Source organism: Rhinolophus sinicus, chromosome 17 (assembly GCF_057876585.1).
Source record: "Rhinolophus sinicus isolate RSI-liver-muscle chromosome 17, RSI-T2T, whole genome shotgun sequence".
NCBI classification, from domain to species: domain Eukaryota; kingdom Metazoa; phylum Chordata; class Mammalia; order Chiroptera; family Rhinolophidae; genus Rhinolophus; species Rhinolophus sinicus.
This window is the reverse complement of record NC_142517.1, coordinates 10,597,955-10,609,963: the sequence shown is the minus strand read 5'-3', so window position 1 is coordinate 10,609,963 and position 12,009 is coordinate 10,597,955. Positions and strand designations below refer to the sequence as shown.

At 46.9% G+C, this 12,009-nt stretch overlaps 1 protein-coding gene across 7 annotated transcripts in view; it reads left to right on the top strand.

The window, feature by feature from the left end:
* EVA1C (eva-1 homolog C) overlaps window positions 1-12,009 on the top strand; it is an 87,697-nt gene that overhangs the window by 55,726 nt on the left and 19,962 nt on the right. For all 7 annotated transcript variants that reach the window (XM_074326071.2, XM_074326086.2, XM_074326075.2 and 4 more), the window contains 2 exons: window positions 1,594-1,674; window positions 2,990-3,079. In XM_074326071.2, coding sequence (XP_074182172.2) covers window positions 1,594-1,674; window positions 2,990-3,079 — 171 coding nt within the window. The remainder of the gene's footprint in view (window positions 1-1,593; window positions 1,675-2,989; window positions 3,080-12,009) is intronic.

The following is a 12,009-nucleotide window of genomic DNA, read 5'->3' as shown; positions in this document are numbered from 1 at the left end:
AGAGAGCCAAGCAGTCTTTTGTCCATATCTTGAGAACAAGCCAAGAGACCGACGTGAGAAAGAAGTGCCACTCCTGGCAGAGAGGACTTACTCCTGCCAAGAAATCAGGGGCGTCCTTCTTGGGGCCCAGCAATGATCAAGAGGTGGTTTCATCAGAAAGCATTTTGTGGCAACACAGTTCAGTGACCTGGGGCCCCGTGGTGGCCCCGGAATCAGCAGCAAGCACCGTGGTTAGCCAAGGGCCGTTCCTCAGGGTTCTGGAGAGCTTCCGCCACCTCTGCCATTGTCACCGTGTTCCTCTGGAAAGTGATCCTCACCACTGATGGACACGAAAACATTTCACAATTTAGGAAAGTTCTCTGGCTGTTGATCCTGGGACATCCCCAGAAGGACTTAGGTAAGCACTCTGAGAAAGGAAATGAGGTTTTCTTGCTGCTGAAGATGTCTTACTAGCTCTTTTTATTTAAATCAGTGCAGTTCATCTTGCACCATTTGTATTGGCTTCACTTCTGTTTCCTGTTGCCACTTTTCCCAGATACCAGCTGAGCTCAAGAACCAACAAAAATAAGCAATCTTCTGAAGCAAAAATATTTGGTTTCCTCTCCCTTCTCCCAGCTGGCCGCAGTGCTCCCGCCCTTCAGAATTCCTGCTTTGCCCTTCTGTTCAGCTGGTGCTGTCATCTTGTCCGCTCTGCCTGGGGGAGTCCTGAGATCCGGATGGTTTATTCTTAGGGTCAGTTCGGCAGAATCTTAACCACCTTCCAAAGGAGTCTGCTACACGGCCCTCCTCTCCTCATCTCCCTGTCATCCTCTTACAATACTCAGAGGATCATTCTAGAGGGTCTTAAAACTCTCTTCGGGCTTATTATGGAAGCAAGGAGTTAAAGAGCTGTGGTAAGAAGCAGAGTTGGTACTGGGACAGGTCAGTGATGGAGTCTGAGTCGTTTACAGTCATTTTTGTTTCACTTCATCTCAGGGAAGTTTATGTTCAGAGTTAACAACGTTGTTGGTGTATAATTTGCATACCTTAAAACTCACCCATTTAAAGTAAAAACAATTTGATTTCTAGTAAATTCACAGAGCTGTGCACCTGCCACCACACCCCAGTTTTAAACCATTTCCATGACCCCCAAAAGCTCCCTCGTGCACATTTGCAGCCAGTCTCCACTCCATTCCCCAGTCTTAGGTAACCACTATTTATTTCGTGTCTCTATGAATTTACCTTTTCTGGATGTTTCGTATTATTAATGGAATCATACAATAGATAGACGGTCTCTTGTGTCTGCTTCCGTCCCTGGGCATACTGTTTTTGAGGTTCACTCAGGTTGTAGCATGTACTAGTACTTCGTAGCTATACCATATTTTATTTATACTCTTTTGTTATTTTTTTTAATACTGCAAAATAGGCCCCAAATTACCTTTCTGGTGTATTTGATGATCGTGCAGCTGCCGCTGGTGTATGTGTGAGTGTATCTGACAAAGTGTATGATTAACGTACTGATTTTGCAGATTGACTTTTTAATCTCATCTACATTGCACTTAAAATACATATTAAGTGTACAAAGTCTTTACAGTATTTCTTTTTGGGTTTTAGTTCCCAAGAACATACTCACAGCGATTGATCCAGCTATTGCTAATCTGAAGCCTTCTCTGAAGCAGAAAGATGATGAATATGGTAATTTTTTGGCTTTCTACCAGCATCTCTCTTTAAGTAAACAGCCCCATGTGACTGTAGTCGAGGGCACTTCCGTGGGAATGGAAGGAGGTGTCAGGAGGTGCTGTGCTAATAGCTGCAAACGGTGGCCAACATTTTGTTTTGCTTCTTAACTTATCGTTAAAAAAAGAAGTCCTCTTTCCATTCCCCTCTTATTTCTTAAGAGAAAAATCAATGAGAAAGAGATCTGCTCAGAAATAAACGTGGGGTTCCTGGATTCTAGGATGAGCTTGTTGGAAAGACGATCCACGAGGAACCTGGGTGGGCCAGACCCAGCCTGGACCTGTGGGCCCGGTTCTCATGCCACCTTCTTCCTTAGGTTGTCACTGGTCATGGGGGGGGGGGGGGAGTGAACATGTTGGTTTTCTTATCAAATCTAGAATGGAATTCAGACGGGTGGGGCTCCTGATAAAAACTACTGCGACCCTGTTGAGCATCTCAAATGAGCATCTTTGGGTGCTGAGAGTTTTCTTTTGTGTTACTGTTATTACACAGATGAGGTCTTTTCCCCCTAAGTATAAAAGTAAAGTATGCCCGATGTGGAAAACATAGGAAAGCACCAAGAAATGGAAATCACCCCCATCTCAAAGCTTAGAGGGTCACTATCGTCAGTGTTGTGTGTTCTGGTTCTGTCGCTCAGCTTTCTGTCAGGCTCTGTATCCGCGCTGCTCCTTCTAGCAGGGCTCCTGCCCACATCTCATGATTTTCCTGGTCACCCTGGAGCACAGGCCCGAGAACTCTGTGCCATCCTTCCGTGGAGGTTTCTGCGCTGTCTGACATCCCCAGGGACCCCCAGAACCCCAAGGCTGCCCCATTCAGGAGCCCCCAAATTCTATCACAGCAGTTTAACCAGGTATCAAGAACCAGACCAGCCCTGCATTTTGTTGTCATTTCTGAAAAGGTAACCCGTTACAACCCCCCTCCTCAATTAGAGGTGGGTCTTATCTATGGTCAACAGAGCAGAGAGCAGGCCTGTGGTTAAGTAAGACCTTATCAGACATGATGAATGTCGTGCTTTGAGGATGGGAAGATAAATTGGTGCCCTTCTGCAGTGAAGTGGCTGAGTGGCACCTGAAGTTGGAACCAACACGTTTTAGAATTGCTAAATCCCTTTTATCATTTCATATTTTCAAGCACTACTTACTAAATGCTCTTCCTGGGTTAGTCTTCCATAATTTAGTCAGGGGCTCATTAGTTTGATTTCTATGACTTTTTTTTTATGGCGGTATACTGTGAACAACTGTGATTAATTGGTCTTGCGTTTTTTATGAAACAGGTATAAACTTTGACCCAAGCGGATCAAGGGTTCTGAGGAAAGACGGAGTTATCGTTAGCAACTCTCTGGCAGCGTTTGCTTACATTAGAGGTAGGTCAATGAATTGAAGCGTCTCAGCATGCTGATGGATATACTAAAGTCTTGCTAACAAATGCTCGGTTTAATCACAACCCTCAGATAGATAAAGAACAGTGACTATCAGTTTGACATGGCAACTTGTAGTCTTCTGAGATCCGGAAACACAGAGGCCTGAATTCAGGTACAGTTCCCACCAGGCCACCAACGAGAGAACCACATACGGAGCTAGCAAACAGAGAAAGTCACACTATTTAGGAGTCGGCCTCCATGGGTATTTCATGCTTTGAAAAGTAGGAACCTGAGGCATGCATTTCTCAGCTCTAAAATTTGGGAAGGGCATAGGATTAGTGAATTCCACCCTCGGCTGGAAGAAAATTGAGCCAAAAGATCACTTAGTAAACAAAACCGGTCATACCCTGTGAAGACAGAGTGCCTTTCTGAGTCACCAGTGTGACTTCTCCTGGATGCCAAGCGCTCCCTTGGTAATCTTCCCTTCCAGGATCAATCAGACTCAGCCCTCCTTCAGGAGACCCAGAGCTGCTCACCCGGGAGGGAGTGGTACTTGCCATCTCTCCTCACCACCCTCTCTGCCCACTTTAGCAGAGACCATATTTTGAAATGTCAACTTTGCAAGTTTCAGCAATGCCCGCCTGACTGCTCAGGGAAGCCAAACCCTCTGAGGGCTTTTATAAAATACACGTTAATATAATGAATTACAGTATTACTGTTCAAGGCCTGTGGGAGCTGGGCTGTTTGGGGTGAGCCTTCCTCAAAGGAAAATAAAGGCTTAAGGAGCCATCTCAATGAAGGAGGTAGGACAGTCTTGGGATCCTTTACCATTCCATCCTCTTTCCCAGTCAGTATTTCTCCTATGTGTTTGTTGGTTTCCTCTGAGACACTTCTCTTTTCTAACCACCCTCCCATTTCCATTTCTTGCTGTTACCAATAATTGTCAAAGTTAAGAGATGTAAGGATTTTTATTGTCAAAAATATCCCCACGCTTTCAAAGTCCCTGCATAACCCCTTGTAGGAAAGTCATCATGAAAACCCTCCAAACAGAGAATAATGATTAACGCGGGTCATGGTAATACCATTCACTTTGCGACAGCCATTATGGGCCTTGTCAGTTCCTCTCAACAACTGCCTCAGTCAGCACGGGATGCCAGTATAGGTCCCCAGACTGGGGGCTTAAACAACTGAAATTTGTTTTCTCATTGTTCTGGAGCCTAGAAGTCCATGATCAAGGTGCCGGCAGATTTGGTATCTGGTGAGAGCTTCTTCCCAGCTTGTAGACAACTGCCTTCTTGCTGTGTCCTCACATGGCAGAAAGAGGGAGAGAGACAAGCAGAGGCAGAGAGACAAGCAGAGGGAGAGAGGGAGAGAGGGAGAGAGGGAGAGAGGGGGAGAGGGAGAGAGGGAGAGAGGGAGAGAGTGCTCTGGTGTCTCTTCTTAGAAGGATACTAACCCTATTAGATCTGGGTCCCACCTCATTTAACCTTAATTACCTTGTTACACATTCTGTCTCCAAATACAGCCACACTGGGGGTTAAGGCTTCAACAATAAATTTTGGGGGGACACAATTTAGTCCATAGCAAGAACCCTGAGAAAGGGGACTTTGATCCTTCATTCTGCACATAAGGAAGCTGAGGGTCAGAGGAGTCGAGCCGTTTGCCTGACCACAGCATGGATATCCGTAGGGCCAGGACTCAGACTCAGCAGATACAAGACCTGTGTGCTCTGGCTTCTCCAAACAAGGAGTATGACCTTCAGAATTTTGCGGGACAGAAACCTCATGACCTCAGGCACATTCATCTCAGTAAGCCACAACCAAGACGAAATTTCACATCAAAAAGAAAGACACTTCAGATCAAGATGGTAGAATAAACATTGTGCCTGCATTTTTCCATGAACACATAAATATTACAGTTAAATTACACAACAATCAACCTGGAGAACCATCTGAAGTCTAGCCAAACAGAAGTCCTATAACCAAAAATATAAAGAAGCCACGTTGAGACTGGTAGGAGGGGCAGAGACGCGAAACGGGACCCACACCTGTGTGTGGAGGATGAGACTCAGGAGGGATAGCTCAGCCATGGTGTTTCCCCACAGAGGAACAAGGCATCCCAGCCCCCACCAGGCTCCCTAACCAGGAGTATAGGTGCCGGGAAGAAGAGCACCCACAATATCTGGCTGTGAAAAACAATGGTTATTCTGACCACCTGCCTTTCCCGGAAGGCTGTGGAAAATGCAAACATCCTCTTAAATAGCCCAGGCACAGATTCACTCACTCGCAGGCACTCACCTTGGGCTCCAGCAGAGGGACGGTGACACGAGGTCATCAGAGGCATATGAGGAACAGACAGGTGTGTGGCTTGGAGGCCAGGGCTGGAGGAAAGTCCCATTGTTAGTGTGAGGAGTCTTCCACCTGTGCAGCCAGTAAGAGGTCGCCATCTCTAATGTGTTGAGCCCTCCCCCTACACTTACAGCCAAATCAGAATCTGGTGAGCTCTGAAGCTCCACCCTACTGACTCACTGGGACCCCACCCCACCCAACTCCCCCAACATTTGAGGCACTTTCTCTGAGAGTAGGCAGTTCCACCTGCATTGCCCTTTCTTGGAAACCTATCAGAGTTAACAGGTCCCAGGTGGGTGACAACTGGCCTGGTGTGCTCTGAGATTTTTGCTGAGTAGCTCCAGGCTCAGCACTGGCACCAAATCAGAATCTACATTAACTTGGTGAACACAACTCTTCCCTCTGTGGTGGCTCCCTGAGACCCTGCCTCATCCAACTTCATACCACACAAGGCTTTATCAGCAGCTGAATTCTAAGGGAGCTGGCAGGTGGCAGCAGGACTCAGGGTGTCCTGGCTTTTTGGGGAGCTACCCCAGGCCTGGACAGCCATCCTCGGTTTACAGTATGGCCTCTCCCATGTGCCTCCAGGTTTAGCACAGGCAACAAAAAAAATGCAGATCACTTTGTAGCTCCTACCAGGTAGTCCCCAGCTGAATACAGGCAGTGAGTGACATGGGCCTGCACCAGAGCCCCTCCCAAAAGTCCCCAGAACCAACATACTTGAAGGTTAGCTTCAGACCACAGCAGAGCACCACCTAATTAGCCCCCACAATGGCACACCCAAAGAGTGGTCTCTACAGGCACCAGAGCATACTGGGGTGAATCCCACTCGGTGGGATAAACCCCTGCACAGCAGCCTGTAAGCTGTGGATGGGGCCTAAAACCACAGCCAGTCAGCCTAAGGGTCAATCCCACACACTGACAATAGCAATCAAGTGTCAACTATAGCAGGAGGGCACACACAATCCACAGAAGGGACACTCACTCCTAAACACCTGGAGAAGGTGACCAGAGAGACCGTGCCAGGGCCCCACAGGGCACCTACTACATAAGGCCACCTGGCCAAGACTGGGAGACATAGCAGATCTACCTAACACTTAGAAACAAACACAGAGAGGCAGCCAAAATGGGGAAATAAAGAAATACATCCAAATGAAGGAATAGGAGAAACTCCAGAAACAGAACTAAACCAAATAGAGGCAAGCAACCTACCAGAGACAGAGTTCAAAACACTGGTTATAAGGATGCTCAAGGAACTTAGTGAGAACTCCAATATGAGATAGCAAGCACAAAGAAAGACATAGAAACCATAAAAGAGAACCAGTCAGAAGTGAAGAATACAATAACTGAAATGAAGAACACACTAGAAGGAATCACCAGCAGACTCGATGAAGCAGAGGATTGAATCAGTGATTTGGAAGTCAAGGTAGCAGACAACACCCAATCAGAACAGCAAAAAGAAAAAGGAATCCAAAAGAAATGAGGACAGTTTAAGGGGCCTCTGGGACAATATCAAGCATCACAACATTTACATCATAGGGGTACCAGAAGGAGAAGAGAGAAAGCAAGGGATTGAGAATCTATTTGAAGAAATAATGACTGAAAACTTTCCTAACCTGGTGAAGGAAATAGAAATACAAGTCCAGGAAACACAGAGAGTCCCAAACAGGATGAACCCAAACAGGCCAACACCAAGACACATTATAATTAAAATGGCAAAGGTTAAAGACAAAGAGAAAATCCTAAAAACAGCAAGAGAAAGGCAACTAGTAACTTATAAGGGAGCTCTCATACGATTATCAGCTTATTTCTCAACAGAAAGTTTGCAGGCCAGAAGGAATTGGCAGGAAATATTCAACATGATGAAAACAAAGGACCTACAACCAAGGATACTCTACCCAGCAAGCCTATCATTTAAAATTGAAGGACAGATAAGGAGCGTCCCAGACAAGAAAAAGCTTAAAAAGTTCACTACCAACCCAGTAGTACAAGGAATGTTACAAGGACTTTTTTAAGATGCGGGGGAAAAAAGATAAAAATTATGAATAATAAAATGGCAATAGCTACATATGTATCAACAATTACTTTCAATGTAAATGGATTAAATGCTCCAATCAAGACATAGGAGGCCTGAGTGGATAAGAAAACAAAACCCGTATATATGCTGCCTATAAGAGAATCACTTCAGATGGAAAGATACACACAGATGGAAAGTAAAGAGATGGAAAAACTTATTTCATGAAAATGGTAATGAAAAAAACAAACAACAAAAATCTGGGGTAGCAATACTTACACCAGACAAACTAGACTTTAAAACAAAGGATATAACAAGAGACAATGAAGGACCCAGTAATCCCACTTCTGGGTATTTATCTGAAGAAACCAAAAACACTGCTTTGAGGGGACCTGTGCATCCATATGTTCACTGCAGCATTGTTTACAAAGGCCAAGATGTGGAGGCAGCCTGGGTGTCTGTTGATGGAGGAACGGATAAAGAGGAGGTGGTACATATATACAGTGGAATATTGCTCAGTCATGGAAGGGAATGGGTTCTGTGGCACTTTGGATGGACCTGGAGGGTATTGTGCTGATGGAGTATGTCAGACAGTGAAAGACAGATGCGATGAGATTTTGCTTATATGTGGAATCTAAAGAACAAAATAACAAACAAAACAGAAACAAACTCATAGATACAGAGAACATTTTGATGGTTGCCAGATGGAGGGGTGTTGGGGGATGGGTGAAAAAAGCGGAAGGGATTAAGAAGTACAAATTGGCTGTTACAAGGTAGTCATGGGGATGTAGGATATAGCATAAGGGATATAGTCACAAAAGAAAAAGAAGGAGGTGCTAAATGCACTATTTCCGGTGTTAGGAAATGAAGTCGCCACAAGAAGCTCATTTGTCAAATCACAGAAGCTCAAACCAAGTGTTAGTGGGACAGGGGCCTGTGCACGGCCTGTGGATTTCCTGAGCGTGTCACTCTCTGGCTGGTCACTCTGGATGTGGTCCCCAGCCCACAGCCTTCTCCTCACCAGACATGCCAGCACCCTGCAGTGAAGTACAGGACGTCAGGCTGAGCCGTTTTAACAGCCAGCATCAAACAATGCGAGTGTCACCTGGAAAGTGGTGCCCCAGCCAACTCTCCAATGCATCCTCAGGCCATTGGGAGGACAGGACCTGAGGGCCAAACGGGAGTCGCTTGGCACCCACCAAGGGGAGGAGGCCTGCCTGCAGGAGAAGCTGGGAGCCGAGTGAGCGGGAAGGGTTCTGGCAAAACCAGCCAAATAGACAGTAGACTGACAGAATCCAAGAGGACATTTCCCCAGGTCAGGCTGCAAGGAGCTTTGACTACTGGTGCAGCCAAGGACACATGGGGGACAAGTAGACTAGAAACCAAAATCAGGGGCTTGTCCTGCGATGTTGAAACACAGAGGTTGGTGGAATAGACATGAGAATGTCCAGGGGTCCCTGAAGGATGGTTTTTCTCGTGGACATTTAATGATCTGTGAGACATCTTAGGAGTGTTTGAATTTACCCTCATCTCAAGCATAGACCTACTCCTTGAATCTGTTCTAGAATTTAGATCATGGGTCTGAAGGAGCTCATAGAAAAGATTTGAAATTAGAAAAATGGAAGAGTGTGTGTGTCTGTGTGTGTGCTTATTGGGAGGCAGTTTATAAGCTGGCTCGGCCACTGTCCCTTAGCAGATTGTGCTAAGCAGACTCACTTAGATGATCTTGCTTGAAACTTGACATCTTCCTTTCCACCTAATTAGTGTTTTATTGACACCTGCTTTATGTGTTTACCTCACACATGTCTGCAAGCCTGCCTTTTGTGGCCTTAATAGTCCTGTCACCATCCCTGCAGCTTGGACTCTGTGTGTCTTCAGCCCTCTGGCAGTGCTTGCTGTGAACTTTAGGGGTGGCTGGGGTAACTGGGGCCATGCGTAAGAAAGCAGAGCGTCTCCTGAGGTGGGGGGGCATCATTGTATTATATGAAAGGAACTCCGGGATATCAGACAACCCCACATTGAAACAGAAGAATAATAACATTCCAAAGTCAGAGTTACATGATCCCCTGTCAGGGAGGACGGTTGGAAATCAGTGGTACCTTGTCACCGAGGTGTGGACTCTGGTGTGTTCCCACGGTCCCTAATCTTTGGTTCCATGACAGAAAGTTATTATCACATCACTAAGTGCTGTCAGACCAGGGACCAACGTACTCAGTGCTTTCACCTCGGTAGCAGGGCCCCAGGCGGTGGAACCCTCGCTTTGGCCTCTCCATGTCTGATTTGGACACAAATAAGTTTGAGCTGGAGCTTGTGTTGGCTCCAGACCAGGGATCCCAGGGTCAAGGGGCCTTCAAGGCCATGGGCCACCATTGTGAGATTCCTGCGGGCTCACTACAGCTGATGAGATTAACGTCATTCACTTGAGCCTGTGATGAACCAAGGCTAAAAGGAAAACCATGCCAAGAATAACACAGGGGGAAGATTCTGTTTAACTACAAGAAGGCTAATGCCTTTATTTTTCCAGAACGTAGACTAGGAAAAGGGGTCGCAAAAGCCTAACGTGGTCCAATTGCTCCTAGAAAATGTGCCCGTAGTGTAGAGATTGGAGCTGTGGAGAGTGCCCTGGCCTGAGCTCCAGGTCCCAGCCAAGTCATGGCTTTGGACAATAGGCGGAGTTGGGCCAGCGGACCTCCAGGGCGCCATCTAACATCTGGCGATTCTGTGACCTCAAACTAGTCACTAGATGACTAGAAAGCCTCATTCCAATGGGCTTGCCAAGTATTGCCCTTGTTTTCCACCTTTGATCACTGGATCTCAGTGGACGTGGCGGGGCCATGGCCTAGAGAGTGATGACTTGGCAGGAGGCATCTCTGAACCAACAGGCACCTAGGGTCTGATGGGTGAGCTCTCCTAGCAATAGGATCCAGGCCCTCACCTCCAAGGAGAAGAGAGAGCAAGGAAGAAAGGCAACTCACATTATGGAGTCCCAGCCAAAGGACACCACGTCTAGTGCTCTGGCTCCATGGCCACCTCGTTTCATGCACTGAGCAGGAATTGTGTAACCTGTGGTGGGCACTGGGCACTGGGGATTTGGCGAAGAGCAAGACAGCTCGGCCCCTGCCCTCATGGAGCGTGCATCCTATGGGGCAAGAAAGGATGAAACAGTTTGGGATCAGAGACGCGCAAATCAAGACCATAGTAAGATACCATTTTATACCCATACGACTAGAAAATAATTTTTAAGTTTGTCCATGCTGGGTTCTGGGGAAGAGGAGTCGCAGGAGGCCTGACACACTGCAGCCACTTTGGAAACCACTTGGGCAGCATTTCCTAAAACTCACACCCGTTAAAACTCATCCAATCACCCTCCTGGGTCAATGCGCACGAGAAATACAGGCACGTGTACACCAGGGGCATTTACAAGAATATTCACGGCCACAATGTCCATAGAAGAAACCTGACAACAATCCACCAGCAGGAGACTGACTGAATAAACAACGGTCTAGTCAAGACAACGGGAGAGTACACAGAAACGTAATGTCAAGTAAAACAACCATCACAAACACCAAGTCCCAAAATGCTGTCTGTAACGTTGTAACATATACCCTTTTCATCAAGGTTTTAGGAAGACATAGAGCTGCTATAAACTCTATAAACAGGCAAGCAGGGAGTCATGACCATGGAATGCAGGTGGAAGTCACCTTGACGGGGAGAGGCTGAGGGGAGGAAGAACCCCCAGGTTAGACCCAGGTTTGCGTGGAGGCCCTAGCTCCCATGCCTCCGGTCTCAGCATTGTTTTGTGTATTATTGTTTAATGACTTTGTCCCAATTGCCGAGTCTCCCAATCCACAGTCTACCACCACTCTGAAAACAGCCTTCCCTTCCCTCACAAAGGATATGTGTCTGTGATTGACCAAATCTTCAAAACGCCTTGACCCTTAGGAAACACATTGTTATTAACCGCACTACAGGCACGACTTGCTGCCCCTCCGCAGCCAAAATCAAATTTGAATGAAGACTTCTTTGTCTTAAGGAGAGCGGTGACATTGTGCTCCTCTGGGTAATGGCAGCAAAGCACAACACATCTGAGTCCCGTGACTCCACAGTGACTCGAGAGGCAAATGAAGGCATCAGAATGGGGAGGTTTCACGTTTCAAGAAGAAAACGTGTCTCACTTAGATCTTTCCGGTCAGGTCACAGTGACTGGCTCCTTTGACTAACATGAAACTTAGTTAGCACCACTCAACTTTATGAAACTCCAGCCTGGACCTCTGGGGAAGGACAGAGGCAGTGAAGACCACAGTTTTCCTCCTTCGCGTGTATTAAAATGGGAGGCATTGTGCCCAGAGGGGGGGTCCATTCAGCTGAGCTGAACTGAGCAAACACCGGTGGTTCCAAATGCACATGCACAAGCAGGTCACAGCTCAAGATGTGGGTTCCAGTCCTGGCTCCAGCTAAAGAGGCCAACTGACCTCGGGCAGTGGCTTCCCTTCCGGGCCTCAGCTTGAGCCTATATGTCAGGGGGCAGCCAACTCTGGCCCACGGGCCAAGTTTTGTTAGAACAAAGCAGC